The sequence below is a fragment of the Eubalaena glacialis genome, chromosome 8 (genome assembly GCF_028564815.1).
Source record: "Eubalaena glacialis isolate mEubGla1 chromosome 8, mEubGla1.1.hap2.+ XY, whole genome shotgun sequence".
Lineage (NCBI taxonomy): Eukaryota > Metazoa > Chordata > Mammalia > Artiodactyla > Balaenidae > Eubalaena > Eubalaena glacialis.
The window spans coordinates 95,839,173-95,859,519 of record NC_083723.1 but is presented as its reverse complement, the minus strand read 5'-3'; the positions used below and the strand labels follow the sequence as shown (position 1 = coordinate 95,859,519).

The following is a 20,347-nucleotide window of genomic DNA, read 5'->3' as shown; positions in this document are numbered from 1 at the left end:
GTAAATGTTTTTGCTCAGATACCTACTTTGATATTGATATATCTACTTCAGTATTATTTTAATTAGTGTTTGCATGATTTATCTTTTTCTATCCTTCTCCTTTTGAACCTACCTGTATTATATTTGAAATGAGATACTTGTGTTTTTATTCATTCAGATAATCTTTGTTTTTAAATTTTTGTTTTGGGAACACATATCTTATATAATAGTTGATTTTTTAAAATTTATGTCTACTATTTGTTTCCTGTTTATTCTGTTTTTCATTCCTCTGGTTACCCTTTCTTGCCTTTTTTTGAATTATTTAAATTTTTAATTTATTATGTTTTTTTCTACATCTCTTTGTATAGTTTTTTTTAGTGGTTGCTATCAAGATAATGTTAGTTAGACATCACTTTTTGCAGTATATAGAAGCAACATTTTACAACTTTCAAAGTTAGCACCATAGAGTCAATTTACCCTCCCTAGTTGATATTGTAGTTTTTTAATATAAGGTATTACCTCTACATACAGTGAAACCACTATCACACACTGTTGCTATTTTTGCCTTCAACCATCAAACATATTTTAAAGAACTGGAGAGAAGTAGAAGTTTATAATATATACCCAGCTATCTACCATGTCTCTTGAATTTTTTTCATTCCAGATTTTCCAAGTTTCCTTCTTGGATCATTTCCCTTTTGTCTTAAAAACTTCCTTTAGCATTTCTTTTAAAACAGGTCTGCTGACAATGAATTCTCTTTGTTTTCATTTGAGAGTGTCTTTATTTCACTTTCATTCATGAAGGTATTTTCACTGGATATAGAATTCTGGGCTGAGGGTTCTTTTCCTTCAGAGCTTTAAAAAATACCGTTTCATTCCCTTCTGCTTTCACAATTCCTCATGAGAAATCTACAGTCATTCAAATCATCATTTTCCTTTGTTCCCCATAAGTAATGCATCATCTGTCTTTGTCATCATATAAGATTTTGTCTTTGTCTTTAGGTTTCAGCAGTTTTATTATTAAGTGTCTTGGCATGGATTTCTTTTAATTTTATATAGTTGATTAACAATGTTGTGTTAGTTTCACATGTACAGCAAAGTGATTCAGTTATACATATACATGCATCTATTCTTTTTCAAATTCTTTTCCCATCTAGGTTGTTACATAATATTGAGCAGAGTTCCCTGTGCTATAAGTAGGCCCTTGTTGGTTATCCATTTTAAATACAGCAGTGTGTACATGTCAATCCCAAACTCCCTAACTATCTCTTCCCCCCACCCTTCCCCTCTGGTAACCATAAGTTTGTTCTCTAAGTCTGTGAGTCTGTTTCTGTTTTGTAAATAAGTTCATTTGTATAATTTTTTTTTAGACTCTGCATATAAGTGATATTATATGATATTTCACTTTCTCTGTCTGACTTACTTCACTCACTATGACAATCTCTAGGTCCATTCATGTCACTGCAAATGGCATTATTTCATTCTTTTTAATGGCTGAGTAATATTCCATTGTATATATGTACCACAACTTCTTTATCCATTCCTCTGTTGATGGACATTTAGGTTGCTTCTATGTCTTGACTACTGTAAACAGTGCTGCAATGAACATTGGGGTGCATGTATCCTTTCAGACCATGATTTTCCCTGGATATATGCCCAGGAGTGGGATTGCTGTATCATATGGTAGCTCTATTTTTAGGTTTTTAAGGAACCTCCATACTGTTCTCCATAGTGGCTGTACCAATTTACATTCTCATCCACAGTGTAGGAGTGTTCCCTTCTCTCCACACCCACTCCAACATTTATTGTTTGTGGATTTTTTGATGGTAGCTATTCTGACTGGTGTAAGGTGATATCTCAATGTAATTTTGATTTGCATTTCTCTAATAATTAGCGATGTTGAACATCTTCTCATGTGCCTCTTGGCCATCTGTATGTCTTCTTTGGAGAAATGTCTATTTAGGTCTTCTGACCATTTTTTGATTGGATTCTTTGTTTTGATGATATTAAGCTGCATGAGCTATTTGTAAATTTTGGAGACTTGTCAGTCACATCATTTTGCAAATATTTTCTCCCATTCTGTGGGTTGTCTTTCCGTTTTGTTTATGGTTTCCTTTGCTGTGCAAAAGCTTTTGAGTTGAGTTAGGTCCCATTTGTTTATTTTTATTTTTTTTTAAATTTCCATTACCCTGGGAGACAGATTGAAAAAGATATTGCTGCAGTTTATGTCAGAGAGTGTTCTGCCTGTTTTCCTCTAAGAGTTTCATAGTGTCAGGTCTCACATTTAGGTCTTTAAACCATTTTGAGCTTATTTTTGTGTATGGTGTTAAAGAATGTTCTAATCTCATTTTTTTTTTTTTTTTTTTACATGTAGCTAGCTGTCCAGTTTTCCCAGCATCTGGCATGGATTTCTTTGGGTTTATCCTGTTTGGGGTTTTCAAATCGCTGAGCTTTTCAAATCTCTAGGTGTATGCCTTTGACAAAATTTAGGAAATTTTTAGCCATTAGTTTTGCACATATTTTTTGTTGCAATAGACTGTTTATCATCTCCTTCTAGGAGTCATGACACATTACACCTTTTGGAATTGTTTCAGAGATTCCTGAAGTTTTGTTCATTTCTTTTCACTCTTTTTTTTTTCCTTCTTTTGTTAGGACTAGATAATTTCTACTGATATATCTTCAAGTTCACTCACACATTTTTCTGCCATCTCAATATTGCTACTGCCCTTATTCAGTGAAATATTTCACCCTCTCACTGTGGAAGATAGTACATATATTTTTCCATTCTAAAACTTCTGTGTGGTTCCTTTTTCCATTTTGTTTCTTTGCTGATATTTTCTATTGTCCATTTGTTTCCAAAGTATTCATCCTTACTTCTTGGAGCATATTCATCATAGCTGCTTTAGAAGTCTTTGTCTGATAAGTTCAACATCTCCGTCATCTCGGAATTAGTGTCTGTAGATTGTCTTTTCTATTTGAATTGGAACATTACAGGTTTTTGTATGCCAAGTAATTTTGATTGCATCCTGGACATTTTGAATAGAATGTTAAGAGACTCTAGGTCTTGTTTAAATCCTATGAAAAATGTTAATATTCTTGTTTTAGCACACAATCAACCCAGTTGGGTTCAGGCCAAAAATTCTGACTGCCTGTCTGTGTCTAATGTCTAATGGTCTGTTAGACATTCTTATGCTATATCTTATTTTATGTTCTGTATTTTATACCCTTTTAATTCTCTCTGTGCATTAATCTGGATACTTTTTATTCACCTCTTCTGGTTTACTAGTCCACTGTTCTGCTGATTCTAGATAGTTCCTCAATCCATCTATCTAATTCTCAATTTCAGTCTTAACTTCCCTCCTCCCCTCAGTTCTAGGATTTTTACTGAAGTCTTCTGTATGGGTTCCAGCTCTCTGTTAAAATTACTTGTTATTTTTTGAACTTTTATTTTATTTTTTAAAATTAATTTATTTAATTTAATTAATTAATTAATTTTTTAAAGCCCCCTGCACAGGGGCTTTTCTCTGGTTGTGGTGAGCGGGGGTTACTCTTCATTGCAGTGCGTGGGCTTCTCACTGTGGTGGCTTCTCTTGTTGTGGAGCACGGGCTCTAGGCGTGCGGGCTTCAGTAGTTGTGGCACACGGGCTCAGTGGTTGTGGCTCATGGGCTCTAGAACGCAGGCTCAGTAGTTGTGGCACACGGGCTTAGTTGCTCCGTGACAAGTGGGATCTTCCCGGACCAGGGCTTGAACCCGTGTCCCCTGCAATGGCAGGCGGATTCTTAACCACTGTGCCACCAGGGAAGCCCTGAACTTTTAAATTTCAGTTATTTTGCAGTCCTCAGATAAATCAAACCTCTAAATTACTTGTGGGTCTATTTCTATTTCCTGTTGATTTGGGTTTTTGTTTGTTTGTTTGTTTTGTAACTTTTAGATTTGATGCTAGATATAATAGATGAAAATTCGTAGAGACCCTGAATGAAATTATGTTCCTCCAAGGAGGGTCGAGTTTTCTTTTGGCTTGCAAATAGAGTACCTATGACTCACTTTGATCCTATCAAGAGTTGGTTTTAGACTACTGGGGCTGCCCTGTTTCAGTTTGCCCTTGCTCATGGAGTGTAGCCCTTATTCCCAAGGTAAGGGGAAGAAGAACAAAAGAAGAGCTCCTCTTTCAATTGTGAAGGATATTTTCACTGATTGTAGAATTCAGTGTGAACCATTTTTTCTTTTCAGCATTTTAAAGATGCTGCTCCACTGTCTTCTGGCTTCCATTATTGTTAGTGAAAAGTCAGTTGTAATGCATATTCTTGTTCCTCTATATTTAATGTATCTTTTCCCTCTGGCTGCTTTAGAGATTTTTCTCCCCCTTTTTGATTTTAAACTGTTTGATCATGATGTATATAGGTGTGATATGCTTTGTATTTATTTTGCTTGGCGTTTTTTGACCATCTTGGGTCTGTAAATTGATGTTTTCTATCATATTGGACAAATTTGGTGCAGTATATCTTCAAATATTTTTGTCACATTTTTCTCTCCTTTCTTTCTGGAACTTCACTTGCACGTGTATTTAAACTGCTTGGTCTTGTCCTGCAGATATCTGATGTTACATTTCTTTAATTGTCAATATCTTTTCTTTCTGTTTTTCAGATTATATAACTTCTATCTTTAAGTTTATTGTCCCTTTCTCCTACCAATTCCATTCCATTGTTATGCCCATTCAGTGAATTTTTCATTTCAGATATTGTACTTTTGGTTCTAGATTTTCATTTGTTTCTAATGGCTTTCATTTCTCCACTGAGATTCTCCATTTAGTTGTTCATTGTGACCTTTAAATACTTGAACATAGTTATAAGAGTTATGCTAAAATTTATTTCCTGGTAGTTCCTCCAAATGAGCCATCTCAAAGTCATTTTCTTTTGACTGCTTTCTCTTAAGTATGGATCACATTTTTTCTGGGTTTTCACTTGCCTATTAATTTTTTATTGTATGCTTGACATTGTAAATGATACAACATTATCTTCCTTCAATGGGTGTTGGTTTTACCCTTGTAAATTCCCCTTGGCCTGTCTGATTTGTTTTTATTCTTTGTTACTGCATGTGATATGAGGAAACAAAATTTTGAATTTTAAATTTTGTTCTAAGACACACTTTTTATACTAAGGTATGACCCTTAAAGGATGCCTTTCTGGCATCTCAAGTGAATGCCTGAAGTGTTTAATGAGGTCTCTCTACCCCACTGAGCTGGAACTCCAACGTCTCTCAACACTGCATGACATGCAGAAAGCAATTTCTGCTAGGTGTTACAGAGTCTTCTCATGGCTATATTCAGCCCAGCTCTTGACCAAGGACACATGGTGAATCACCATGTAGACTTTTGGAACCCTCTCTTTCACAGCTACCTATTTTCAGATATTCTACCCTGCCAATTTCAGCTGCTTCAGCAGCCCAGCCCTCTAATCCCTCTATCCTTAACTAAGACTACTGCTCTGTTTCCACTTTCTTGCACCCCCAAATAAGTGCCCTTCAGCAGAAAAATCAGGACAGTTATGGGATAGTTGTGGAGCACACCTCAGGTGTTTTCCTTCTGTCAAAGATCATAGCTGTGTGCTGCCTATTACCCAATGCCTGAAAAGATTTGCCTTATCATTTTGTCCAGTCTTATTTTTTTTTTCAGTAGGAGAACAAGTCATGTACCTATTACTTTCTCATGGCTGGAAGCAAGTCTTTGGTGCACATTAATTTAAATGCACACTGAGATTTAAATCATTGATATTAGAACTTTTCATAAAATCAATTTTTGACAAAGATTAGCTAAGAGTGTGCTTAATAAAAATTTTAGGAGTGACTAAAGGGGAAAAGGGGCAATGCCTTTAAAGGCATTGAAAACACACTTCAAATTTCAAACAATCTATATTGTTATGTATATGATACTCTTAGTTGGATAGACTTAGCAAGTAAAAAAGTTTTAATGATATATATTGTTTTTATTTGATATATTACCTATGTTATATATATGATACTACGAGATTTAGAAAGTTATATATATATATTTTTTCTTTCCCATTGTTGACCTTTTGTTAATACACAATGTTCTTTCTTAAGGTCATTGATTCTAAGTTGGAAATACTAGACCTTTGAATCACTGGTTAGTGAGTAGCTAAATTAGGAGTCACTGCGTTAGGAAGAAGCCAGCTCAGACTGAAACACAAATGACTATTTGGTTGAAGAAGTAACTGTCCATTTTTAAAGGGTGGAGATGGTTTGGTAGTAAATTAGTTCTCTCTCTGCCCTGGGAGATTAGACAAACAATGGATCTAACTAAGAAAATAGACTGACTCATTTGGCTACAATGCTATACTAAAGTTACAAGCAAACTAACATTAATATCCAGAAAGAGAATTGGGTTCCATATACTGTAAATGAATTTTACAGTCAATTCAATGAGAATTCTCATTGAAGAAACCAAAAATCAGATATTAAATTCGTAGATCTAAAGGCACTCTGAACCCTGTCTTTCCTAATTCATCATCTGCTATAGCAAGGCTATAGTCATGTGCAATTTACTTAAATATTTATCAACTCTTCCTTAGGATGGTAGTTTTTATTGGAAGAGAAGTGAGGTTTGTAATAACTTTCTTTCCACTTAATTTTCTTGAGCATTTCCCAACTTCTTCTAGTAGTGAACACTCTGTCTTCAAAGTGCACAGGTACAGATGAGGAGGGAGGAAAGTCAGACCTGTTGGGCAGGAGGCGAAGTTGTACAGGGCTAATAGTGGGTCATAAGTGAATAGGGGTGGAGAATGTGAGAGAAATGGAATCACAGATCTGGACGGGACAAGTCACGTGTTCCAGACTGCCTCTAGACAGGTCGGAAAGGAGTGTTTGGGTGGACCTTTTTCACATCTGGATTTAGTTTCTCTTGAACTTTTTCAGCAGTTGCCATTCACCGAGGCTGATTTCTTGTCTGCAAGTCATGAGGTACTTCTCCTGCCCCAGGATAAAGTACTTTGGAGTGGATTTAATTAGTTTTGGGGATGGTCCTGTTCTTATTCCAGGAGGTCTGTTTCAGGTTTAGGTCATTCCATTGGCCTCATCAACAACTGAAGGGCAGATCTCCTGGCCACTCAATAATCCCCTGGGCGGAGAGGAAAGGCCTCTAAGCTGATAGTCATACTCCATGTATTTCTAACTCCCCTCAGCTGGGAGAACATGATGTGCTGAGGTGGGTGGAGCTTTGAGTTGAGGAGCTTTTTAGGTAGTTTCAGGTCTCATTGTCCATGAGAGAAGCATATAGCTGCCTACCTTTCCCAACATACACATCCACATCCCTACTTTATTCACTGGTAGAAGTGGAGAGACTGTGGACGAAGGAGGATGGAAGTGAATTTTAACTTACTCTTCTGCTTCACCCAGGGAGGAGGTTTATGAGCGTAAGCACAGAGGTTAATGAGATATTTCTTGCTCTTTGATGCCCATCACATCACTCGCCCCGTCTCCCCCTAACCTCCTATCCCCCAACACACACACACACACACACACACACACACACACACACACACACACACACACACACGAGCCTGTGCACGCACTGTGAGCAGAAACACAACCCCCACCTCCCCTGCCCCTCCCTCCCTCCCGGCACAGACTGATCAGAACTTCCCCTGGGTCGCGGCCCAGCGATATGGAGCGGCCCTGGCGCGGAGCCCTGCTCTTCCCGAGTCGTGGGTGGCGCGGTACTTGTTTCCCTCCCCTCCCTTTCCGGACCCAAACGGGGATGTATCTGGGTCAGCCTGGGAGGGGCCGGACCTGCCAGGGACCAGCGGCGGCGGGGGTGGGGGGGGGGGGGAAGGGGGTGGCGATGACAGCATTTTTCAGGTTTTTGGCGTTTCTGAGATTCGCCCCGTCCAGCTTCTCACCGCGCTCGCGCCTAGCGAGGGCAGATGCTCCGGCCAGTCTCGGCTCTAGGAGGGGTTGGGGTGAGAGCCGGTCTTTCCTATCTGGACGGCCACCCCTTCACGCCCTGTGAACAATGCAGCGCCCACCCCACCCCCAACACGCACACACATTCCCCATTCCCTAAGGCACGCTCCGCGGGCGGGCGGCGGGTTCCTCCGCCCCAGGAAAAGAGCAATGGAACAGTTCACGGCCGCAGCGAGTTCCTGGTCTTCCTTCCTTTCCGGTGATAAACGGCGGGGCTACAAGCCAGTTGCTGCTCAAGATGCTCCACCCGCGGGCTCAAGCCTGTCTCTCTTGGCCCTGCGGGGGCCCAGATCAGGACCGATAGTCCCTTGACCTCCGCAAGGCGCAAAAGCTGAGCGCCAGGACGGCAAGAGGCGCTACCGGTGCTGGGGCGCAGACCCTCGGCGGGCTCCTGCTGCCTCAGTTCCTCCCTGCATGATCTTTTGCGCTCTACAGCGCCGAGGAAGAGCTGGGTGTGCGTAAACACCGCATCTTCCCCAGACGTTTTGGCCGAGGACGCCTGGGTGAGGTCCGGAGGGTCAGGGACCTTCCCGTTTCCCCTCCCTTGGAGCTCTGTATATAAGCCCAGCACCGAGGAATCAAGGCCACAGGTCTTCACTTCCCTGAGGCCTGAACCCTCCCTCCCCAGCCTTGCCCTGCTTAGCTCCAGATTTACGAGGGCTTGCTCTTCCTTTCGGTATGAGGAAGAGAAGCGGAGGGATGAGTTGAAAATCATCTCTGGATTCTTGCCTCCTGTACACAGCTGTATCCCTATCCTCTCCCTCCTTTCCCCACATTGCCCGCTCGGGGGCTTATGTTTGCCGGAGGGTAGCCTCGCCTATCCGGAGCGCTCGGTCCGGTGGCGGGGCACCCACTGATGCTCTTTGGCCCGGAGCTTCCCGAAAGGTGCCTGCCTCCGCGGGTGCTCGAGGCCACGCAGAGGTGCTTCTCCCTCCCCGCATCACCTCACCCACAGACCTCTCTTGCCATCATTTCATCCACCCTTATATAAAACCGCGCGACCCACCCCCCCCACCCCCGCCATCCTACCCGGCGCAGCGCCCCCTCCCTTGGCTGCGCCTGGGCGGGCGGGCGGGGAGCTGAAGGGACCGGGGCGCGCGGGAGGCGCGCAGAGCTCTCCGGCAGCCCGCGCTCGCCGCGCCTGGGGAATTGGCTGTGGGCGAGGCGGCCCCGGCTGGCCTTTATCGCTCGCCCCGCTGGTCGCTTGAAACTTTATCAGCGAGTCTCGCCACTCGCCGCAGACGCGAGCGGGGGGCGGGGGCGCGGCAAGGCGCCGGCGGCCGTGACGAGGCGCTCCCGGCGCTGAGCGCTTCTGCTCCGGGCACGCATGGCGCCCGCACACGGAGTCTGACCTGATGCGGACGCAAGGGGGTTAATATGAACGCCTGTCTCGGTGGAATCTGGCTCTGGCTCCCTCTGCTCTTGACCTGGCTCAGCCCTGAGGTCAGCTCTTCATGGTGGTAAGTGCACGCGCACGGGCGCCGGGGTATTTTGGGGATGGGAGTGGAGACCGCAGTGGCCACATAGACCCTTCCCGGCGGCGCTTCCCCGCGGCCGCGGCAGTCACGGCTTCCGACCCGAACCGCAGCTGCTGCCCTCTCCTATCGCCCCTTCGATTTTCCTCGGAAGCCCATTCCAGCTTCGACAACTTCAACACCCCCCCCGCCCCCCCCCCCCCTCCATTCCCCCTCAACTGAGAGCTCTGATGGTCGGTGTATTTGGATCCAGCTGAGCGACAGCAAAATCGGGATCTTTGAGACAAGCCCTAGCCGGGTCTCTCGCTCTACTAGCACAGACGTGTGTGTGTGTGCGCGCGCGCGCGCGCGTGTGTGTGTGTGGGGGGTGAACTTACCTCCAAAACTACTATCGTCCCCCCATGTTCCTCCTCCCCCCCAAAAACCCTCAAGATAAAAACCGACGGGCCAATTCAGGCGGGCAGGAGCGGTAGAACCCAAAGCGTGTGATTTTGCCTTCTTTCCCGTCCTTCCATATTCCTAGTGCTTCACCCCAGTGGGGCGGAAGAACATTTTGCTGCCTCCAGGTAGAGACTACCGCCTTAATGCGAAGCTCCAGAGGCCGGGGGCTCTAAGATGTCAGTTCGAAACCACAGTCACCCCAAAGAGTAACTTTGCTGCTGTCCTTTGTACGTGGATCTTCGATTTATTCTGCATAGTGAAGGAACGTTGAAACGTTAACAGGTCTTAGCATCCTTAAAAGTTCCAAAGGGAGAGGCTCTCCCCACCCAGAAACTCATCTCCATCTCCTTCATCTTGAGAAGAGATAGAGTTGAGAGCTCTTTAAAGTTCTCGCACCTAAAAACTTCCGAACTGATACTTAAAACACTGATTCAGAAAGACCTGTTATCTGTTATGATGTGCTGTTTTTTAAAAGAATCTGGCAAAAGTAAGGCGTCTCAGCCAAATGAGACACTAGAGCAGGGAACTTTAGGAAGACACGAGCTCTTCAAAGGAGCAAGGCAAAGAAAGCATTGATGGGAAAAGGGGTTCAATTCCTTCCTAAGCCACTTTGAACAGAAAGGCGTTTAGCCTTGACATTGCTGACATAGATCAAAGATTGATTTATCAGAGTGACCGTTTTTCAATAAAATGTCTATTTCTGTTTCCATGGGTGTATAAACATTATTTATTGCGCAGGCTTTTTGTCACATTGTCTCTCAGCTGTCACTTAAATATATTTTTGGGGAGTCACAGCTGTAATGATTTTATGATCATATAAAATAATGAAAATACAAGAAAAAGACATTCTCCTTGTTTGATCGCTTCAAAAGACACCTATGGCAGCTTGGGTTATATAAAACGTACCTTTCTAAACATTTCACAACTAATAGAGAACATCTGGGTAGAGATGATGATGTAATTTTTTGTTAAAGTTTCTTCTCAAAAGTACTTTATGGAGCTATAACACTGTTTGATTCTTCCAAACATTTAGTGTCCTTAATAACAATAGAAAGATTTTTTTCCAAAGGTTCTCTATAAAACCCAAAAAGAGCTGGAAAATGGAAATATTTAACGGATTCTTTAGTAGGAAAAGAATGGCATGCCTGTGCAGAGAGTATAACATCAGATACCGGCAGGTGTTGATTAGACAGATACAGACAGTTTAAGACACTTAAACATTAGATCAAATAAATGGGAGTGAGGAGCTTCTAAAGGTCGGCTTCCTCCAAAGCGAAGTCCAGACACGTTGTGTGTTGAAATCAGAGTCTTCTTGGAAGACGTCTTCCAAAAACATGTTGCCCCTTCCCCGCTCATCCCATTCCCCAATTGCAGACCTTGCCTCTCCCACCCTGCCCAGAGCATCATCTGGTGGCCTCGGCTTCACGTCCAAGAAACAGTCAGCACTCCGTTTTGGGGTGGCTTCTACCAGATCACTCACCATGCCTGCTGTGCCGCTTCTCCAGTGAACTAAAGTTAAATAACCTTTGCCTTCTAATATCCCCCAAAGGATAGGAATTTGTATTTGAAATGCTGCTTTGAGCTCTTCCCTCTCCCGGGAAACACCGTGTGAGGCCTCGCTGTTCTGTGCTCTCCCCCGTGTTGGTCCTTCCCAGGTACATGAGAGCTACAGGTGGCTCCTCCAGGGTGATGTGTGACAATGTGCCAGGCCTGGTGAGCCGCCAGCGGCAGCTGTGCCACCGACACCCGGACGTGATGCGTGCCATCGGCCTGGGCGTGGCCGAGTGGACAGCAGAGTGCCAGCACCAGTTCCGCCAGCACCGCTGGAACTGCAACACTCTGGACAGGGATCACGGCCTCTTCGGCAGGGTCCTGCTTCGAAGTAAGTCTCCCGCCTTCTCGCAGCTCATGGGCTCCACCCTCACATACACACACCTCTTCGGCAGGGTCCTGCTTCGAAGTAAGTCTCCCGCCTTCTCGCAGCTCATGGGCTCTACCCTCACATACACACACCCTTATTTGGTCTTCAAAGTCCCTGCTCATCTTGTCTTGCATGCTATTCAGTCAGAAGCTTGTTCTGTTGGGTGGCATTTGTCCCGTTTTACAGACAAGGACTCGAGAAATCAAGAAACTTGTCTAAAGTTTTGGAGGAGGATGTAGTGCCCCAGGCTGGTGTCTTTTTATTCTTGGCTCTGTCCATCCATGTCATGTCACAACCCTGCCTGTCCCTCCAGGTTCAGATTTTGTCTCTAGAAGAAAGGACGCAGCAGCCACAGAGGGCTTTTGACTTTTTAACTCTTCTTTCTGGGACTTGAAACTTCCAGAAGGAAAAGAGCAGAAGATTGGGATAGAATGCCCAAATCTTTTATTGGCCATAGATGGTCATTATTACAATAACAAGTCAGTGTTATTAAGAAGCAGAGACAAATCTCTGCTCACCACCTTTGACCCCCCATTCGGCTACTCAGCTTCGGGTCACTCTGTTTCTAAATTAAACATTTTTTTCAGTAAACTGTAAATTCTGTAAGGCAGGAACTCATCTGCTTTCCCTGCACCTTACTTGGTACCTTGTGTGTTGTAGGCATCACTCGTTCATTGAATGGTTGAATGAATGGATGGATGAACTTGTAGTGAGTGCCTATTCTCCAGGTACATTTTAAGCAGAAGGATATTTATGGAGGGTAGGGGTGGGAACCATGAATACACAGAGGTAGACCTTGGAGATATTGCAGGTTTGGTTCCAGATCACCACAATAAAGCAAGTCACACGAATTTTTTTGGTTTCCCAATGCATATAAAAGTTTTTATACTATGCTGTAGTCTATTAACTGTTGAAAAAACAATGTACATACCTTAATTTAAAAATACTTTATTGCTAAAAAATGGTAACCATCATTTGACAATGCAGGTTGCCACAAAGCTTCAGTTTGTAAAAAACAATATCTGTGAAGCGCAATAAAGTGCAATAAAATGGGGTATGCCTGTGGTTTCTTCCTTTTCTTTTTTTTAGAAAGCACATTGAACATTATCTAATTACATAATAAACTTCTTAAAAGTTCTGAATGTGGAAAGTAGCTTACTAACTTGTACACAATCAGAGAAAATTAACTGAAAATCAGATCTTATTTTCAAAACATCCCCATCCCTTAACCTGGTCTTAGCAGCATTCTCCAAGAAGTAGCACATCCCATTTGCTACTGGGAAATCTTACTGAAAACACAACAGTTTATGTGCGAACCCCAGAAACAGGAAACTTTCCACTTGTTTTTGCCCACCTCCCCCTCCCAATCCTAAGAAAATCATTCGGGCTGTGCACTTGGTAATGCTTAACAGAGGGTGTTTCTATCAGGTAATCATCACAGCCCTAGGGTTTTATGAGTCCAAATGTATAACCGAATGTCTCCCCCAAGGGCGTAGTACTCTCACTCTTAGTGTATCCCTAAAGTTAATTTACTGCTATATTCTGCAATTTCATTCTCTGGTTTAAGAACTATATTCTTCCGCATTCCTTTTGGAGTTTTGATATGACATCACAAAATTTTTGAAAGGATAATAATAAATTTTAGCTGCATGGAATCTTAAGACTTCACCTAGATTAACTCACCAGTGAATCAATTAAAGTGCTGGACCTTATCAAAGAGAGTTTGCAAATATCTGGCACAATAAATCTTTGCATATATTAGGTACAGGCTCTTGGTGTTAAAGATGTATCAGGATTTTTCCTTTTCAAAGGTCTCACAACCATTTTCCAATGATTACAAATTAAGTGTACTTCTCATTTATAAAATGATCACCTATAGAGTCTGTCTATGAAAATCCATTAAGATGTCTCCATATTGAAAAAAAAAACACTTTCGATAACAAATCAAAGGAAGCAAGTTTGACCACTGATTCTAGAGAGTGTATCTGCCAAAGCTGGAGATTCATTCAACTTAATCTTGGCAATGTTTGTTTCTTCAGAGCTGTAGAATGGCTGAGAGGGAAAAGGTTATAAATAGAGAAAGCAGAACAAGTTTGACTTAGTCTAAGGCTTCAGGTAAATTAGAGATTATAACTGTACTCCCTTCAGATTTCTTTCAGATGAAGCTGAATGCTTTGCCAAAGTACTCAAAACTTAAAACACTCATGCTACACAGTTTCTTTCCAATCTTCACAGAAGGCCAGATTTCTTCCTGGACATTTACGTAAACTCCTGTGACTGTCAGTGATGATTTTGTGTTGGTTATGGGGAGGCTGAATTTGGCCTAAGGTAGCTTATCCTGGAAATAATCATGAAATTCCAATGAAGCTATCCAAAGAGTTTTACAATTAATTGCTTGGAGGGAAATTCACATCTTAGAGTTGTAAAGAACTCCTCCTTCGGAAACCTAAATGTCCTCATAGATAAATAGGAAAGCCAAAGGGCAGTACCACATATAAGGAGAACAAAAAAGTTACTAACATATCCTGTGGTCATAGAGAAATGGAGAACATCTGCCTCTTTTGCTTCAGAGAGCAAGAGTAAGGCAGAACGATTTTTAGGAACTTTCGTAATTTGCTCATTCAACCGACTATCACCAGACACGGGCAGAGAAATGTAAAGACAGAACTACTAAGCTCAAAAATAATCCTGTAAGAATTTGCATATACTTCCAGAATTCTAGAATAAGCCTTAAACAAAAAGGTGATTAGGTTTCATCCTTGTTAAAAAAAAAAAAAAAAAAGGCAAGCATTTTAAAAAAAAGAGTTGAACAACCCATAACCTTCCAGAAAGCCTAGCTTCTAGTGTTTTTCCTTCCCAGCTGCCTGTCCCAACCTATACACTTAGTAAACATTGCTTGACTTATCTCAAGCCAAAAATTAGAGAAACTTCAATAGTAACACATCAGGAAGTCTAAATATCACCATTTAGATTTGGATTTTGTTTCATATTGCAATGGCTTTAAAAAGAATCAGTTTTTCTAAGAAGAGGCCTGAGATCAAAATTTGTTTTGTTACAAAGCCAACTCTTGAAATGTGCTACTATTTTGCACATAGCATTTTAGTGATTCATCTAAGACACTTAACTGAAAACATCTTAAGGCCATATCTACATGATATACCAAAACATCTGGAGGTAAAATGAAAAGATATTCCATGTGCTAATTTTTTATTTAAATAAACAAATATCTAGCTATTTAGTAATTTATTTGAATAATAAATGACAAATATTTAGAAAGGTGATGGTTTTGCTTTGGAAATTATTTCTGAAATGTAGCAGATTTTTTAAGTGATTTTTTTTTTTTCTTTCAGCCAACAAGTCAATGTAGTTGTTTGCAAGTTAGGCCAGGATGCATTCTGTGCCTAGACAATTTATTCCTCTACTAACCTTCAAAATACTGTCTGGTCACTGACATTCTATCATCTGCATCTTCCATAGCTTTCCCCTAAAAGACCACCTCATAAAGTTTCTCTTCTTTCTCCTTAAGAAAAAAGACTAGTGCAAAATATATTATGCATTCAGGAATTTTCCCCCATATGATATCTCTAAATGTGGGCACTGAACTCCAAATCCAAAACCAGGCTTTAGGAGATCAATGGGATGACTATAGACAAGGTATTTTCCTACATGGTAAAATGGGTAAAATAAAAATTTCATTTATCTGAAAGCCACTAGCAGAGATTAAGCCACATTCGCATCTATTAGTCACCATCTTTTACAAAACATGTCAATTCCTCTTAGAAAATCATCTGTGATCCTTATAACATAATCTGGAATTCTAAAACAGCTCCCACAACCGTCACATTTCTCTCTGGAGAGCACTAACTGCTACCTATGGCAAATATTCATATAACTGATTTTACCTAACTTCAAGGCATGATTGATTCCTTTTTTCTGGATGGTTAGAGGTTTCAGGGGAGATATTTTTTGAAGGCTGAGGCAAATGCCATTTAATATGGTGTAGATACGTTTTCCTGATTTTTAATAATGAGACTAGCAGAGCAAATATTGCAAGGGATGTATAATAAATTTTAGCACTGAATGACAAACGGAAACAAGCAGGGCTTCGACGCGAAAAGGTGGTTTGTTCTCCCAGCTGTTTGGTTCAAAAAGTCACACTCGTCTTGACATAGTGAATCACCAAATGGCTCTCCATTTGCTGCCTTGCATTGGCATTAGCTTGTTCGGCTTCTATTGTGATGGTGAATATATTTGCTGCAGCAGCCATTAGTAAAAAGGCATGCTAATAACAGTGAAATACAGCTCCACTTGAAAAATGAGGTGCACACAGACCCTAAAGAGCCTTATATCTGTCACTATACCACAACACCGTGTTATGAGTTACTACAGATTATTAAAATAATTTAATGTAGTTATCGCACTGAAATATGTACCCTTCAGCCTGGAAGTGAACGTAGCCTGTGCTCTAATAAAGAACAATTCTAAGAAAGCACCCCAAAGGGTTCTTGCCCAGGTCTAATTATAGGCGGTAAATATGCTTCCTTCCAGAAAAAACCAAAGAAAAGCTTTTCACTGTCTTTTACCCAATACCAGTGATTAGTGCAGGTGTCCCAGAAGAAAGTAAATTCACCTTAATAGTTAGACGTAGTATGTAACTCAAGGATATTGCATATTGCCTTCAATAATCTCTCCGTTACTTGTGAAAGCTGATGCCAAGCCAAAGCTCTCCAGGGTTAACCAGAGGTGCTGGTTACTGCTGTGAACTGTCTTCCCACCTCAGCCCCTAGATTACTTTGAATTCAGTATTTCAGTAGCAATCATTTACACACATACAAGTGTCCTCGATAATGCCTGGAGGTCTGGAAGGTTTTTTCAGGGAGAGCTGTAGTAGCACGAATACCAAAATATGTTATGGAATGATAGAATTGCAGAATTCAGACTGTATGCTGCAGAGGAGGAAACCAAGGTCTAGAGATGTCCTGCTCCTCTCTTCTGGGACATGTGGGATTCTAGGTTAAAGCAAGAACATGTATGAGACTAATATGAAACCAGGAACTGGGCAGGGCAGGCTTTTGCTGCATTTTCTTTTATACTTTATTTACTTTAAGGATAGTTGTCCTACAGTTATCCAAATTGATAAAAGCTTGTATTAAGCGCGATGATTCATATTCAAGAGCGAGCCTTGGCTCTAGGAAAGAATTCTTCAAGGATACTTTGTCTAGTGGCAAAGTATGTCAGAGGCAGAACAAGTATTAAACAGCCATCGTGTGAAAGTTATTCAGAACGAACAATGCCAGACTGCTTTTAAGAAAAGCATTTTTGTTACAGGTAGCCGGGAATCTGCCTTTGTTTACGCCATCTCTTCAGCTGGAGTTGTATTTGCCATCACCAGGGCCTGTAGCCAAGGAGAATTAAAATCCTGTTCCTGTGACCCAAAGAAGAAGGGAACCGCCAAGGACAGCAAGGGCACTTTCGACTGGGGTGGCTGCAGTGATAACATTGACTATGGGATCAAGTTTGCCCGAGCCTTTGTGGACGCCAAGGAAAGGAAAGGAAAGGATGCCAGAGCCCTGATGAATCTTCACAACAACAGAGCCGGCAGGAAGGTATGGACTGCAGCGGTGCTCGTTTTGTAGACTGCATGGCCTTATAAATCACTTAAGGCAAGCTTATCTTAAGCCTTCCTAGAGTGCTAAAATGCTATCATCACAACTTCCCACTGTCCCCCAGCCCAGAGCTGTTTGTTCTAAAGAATACCACCAACTGGGTTGAAATATCCCCACCTGCACTCTACCTTCCCTCCCACAGCTAAGCTGAAGGAGTCCACCCACTGCTTTTGGCATTGGGTACAGTCAAGTGCCTATGGTCTCTCTGGATACTGTATCATCTAGTCAGAAGATAGCATCTGTGGTTGAGGATAGGGCTGCATCCCACATACCAGTGGGACGCTGAATGCTTGTATCTAAGGGGTATCAAGTCCCAGAACATCTTCTCTCAAACTTATCATGAAAGCAACTCACCAGGCATGGCTTGTTGGCTTCTTCTAGATTCAGGGAAGCTCTTTTCAGAACCAGAAGCTGCTTTCACTCTTAAAAGCCCCACCTTGGGCTTTTAAGGGGTTTCTGGTACTGGATGAGTAAGTGGACTAGGGGAAGACATGCCCCAAAGAGGCACACTGGCCCCTTAACCTCTAGAGCTGACTAACCTCTTGGGCTGTGGGCACCTGGTCAATATTCATTCCCTAACTCCCATTTGTTAGATGAGGAAATAGACCCTCCAGTGCTCAAGGTCACATGGAGAATCAGAAGAAAAGCCAGGACTAGAATTCAGGTTTCAACTCCCAGCCCCGGGGTGGTTTGGCCTAGGATTAAACCATTTCAATGCCAGTGTTCAGATCCACTGATGAGCCATGTCTTTGGGCATGGTGGCTTGACCAGAAGAACTAGAGAATCTGAATGCTGCACATTAGGCCTTTGTGTAAGAAGCATAAACTGGTTGGCTAATCAAACATTCAGTCAGAACCATTCTAAAATAATCTAACTGCCAATGAGAAGAGATAACTATAATTTGTCTTTTATCAACACAAAATAAATATGTGCTTGACATTAATATATAAAGAAAGACCAGCATAAAATTGAAAAGTCCCCAGGGGGGCTTTAATAGGAAAAAAGAATAGAAAAGAATGCAGATCTGTTTGGATGAAAACCCTTTTACTAGGCTCACAGAGGGAACAGATCTCATTTAAAGGAATTTGGAAGGAAAGAAGTCTTGCTTAGCACATGGAATAAGATGAGTGTGACCTGAGCAGTTTACAAATAGTACCTTTCTTGAACTTGGAAAATCAACATTCCTAATTTTCACGAATTTATGAACTTATAGTGACTACTGCCAAGAATATAGACTACGGTTGTGCAATCCTACAACTGTGGTAATTACTGTTTGTGCAATGGTTTAGATAAGGAAAAATTTACATTGACCTTTGTTTTGACATTGATACCATATGTATAGGTTATAAAGTGTGGTGTCTTTGATAGGAGAATGCTGCTTAATTATTCAAGCACAGTATATAGTTGGATCTCTCAGACTATTTGTACAGATAAGAGCATATGGTCATACACTGCATCCAAAATAACGTTGACTCATCAAAATAAATGTTAATTTTGCTTAATAGGTCATTAGATATTGAATGTTTCTACTCTTCAAGACAATAGATCTTAGCTATTATATTGTAGGCTCTGAATAAACATGACTTTTCATGTAAATTACATGATTCCTCACTGTGTAGAGGTGAACAGCTGTCAAGCCTCAGATATTCTCCTGCCTACTCTGCAAAACTTAGGAGGCTACTTTTGATTGGAATAAAAGTGCACACACTGACTTTTTTAAATGTGGCTTTAATTAATGGTGGGTGGGCAGACTGTTTCAAGGAGATGCATGATGTCAGTGAATATGAACTTTAATGAGAGTAAATGTATTGAGATAAACATGCGTCTCTAATTCTCTTCTTGCGGTCATTAGACCCCCAGTCTCTACTCCCCCTTCGTACCAGCAGAAGGTCTGTGGAATCAAAATGAGAACAGGCTGGGCTTGAGTTTGAAGGCAGGCCTCCTGAGCTAAGCCTCCGACTGGCCTAGCTCTAGAAAACCCCAGCCTCCAAGGCTGATAGCCACATCAGTTCATTTTTTTTTCTTCTTTGTGCTTTTCAGTGTTTCCCAAACTGTCCACTATGAACATCTACTTTTTAAAATGGGGGGATGGGGTGAGGTGGGGAGCAAGGGGCAGGGCCAATACATTTTAAAAGAAAAGCCATCTATTCCAAGATTGTTCTGCTTAGCCAATGCTACAAATCAGAATTCAACACTGCCATTCACAACAGGCCTTAACTTTCCCCTAACATTTGAGCAGTTTAATTCCTTTATTATAGCAGCTGGTTAGAGCACCCTCATGTGTCTCTGTACTGTAATATCATTTTAGATCTTCTATGCTGTTATATCACTTTATTTTAATCACAGCTTCAACAGAATTTGTAATGATGCTTCTTTCCTTCATGTTTTCTTGAAACTCATCTTGAGCCTAGTTTTCTGCCTCCAAATAGGACTATTAATAAGTCTTGAAAAGATAAATCTACCTTGTTCAAAACAAAAACTTTATCGAAAAAGACAGTCCATAACTTCTCTTAGCAGTTCTTTTTAGATCTAAAGAAGCCATGCTATGAAAACTTCTAAATTATATTATAAGATAGGTTAAGGTAAATTTCAGGTGAAAGTTACTTGGTTGATAGCCACCATTTGTTTCCTTTCAGGATCTTGAAAACAGGTTTAAATTAGTCCACTCTTTCTACATGCAATGATCACAACTTCTTTTACCTTTCCTAAGAGAATCTGTCTCAAAATATTCTATGTACCCAATCAAATACTGCCCTTCAATCACTGGACATTTCCATAATAAGAATAAGAGGAATTCCATAAAAATACTTTTCCCCAAAAGTATTTCTTACCATACTGAAGATGGAACAAGGGATGTGAAGCGAGACCTACCTTCGTTTTAACCCTG

At 41.5% G+C, this 20,347-nt stretch overlaps 1 protein-coding gene across 1 annotated transcript in view; it reads left to right on the top strand.

Moving 5' to 3' along the window:
- Positions 1 to 9,334: 9,334 nt before the first annotated feature.
- WNT2 (Wnt family member 2) overlaps positions 9,335 to 20,347 on the top strand; it is a 41,628-nt gene continuing 30,615 nt past the window's right edge. The window contains exons 1-3 of the mRNA XM_061197972.1: positions 9,335 to 9,417; positions 11,529 to 11,755; positions 17,123 to 17,400. Of these exons, the coding sequence (XP_061053955.1) occupies positions 9,335 to 9,417; positions 11,529 to 11,755; positions 17,123 to 17,400 (588 nt within the window). The remainder of the gene's footprint in view (positions 9,418 to 11,528; positions 11,756 to 17,122; positions 17,401 to 20,347) is intronic.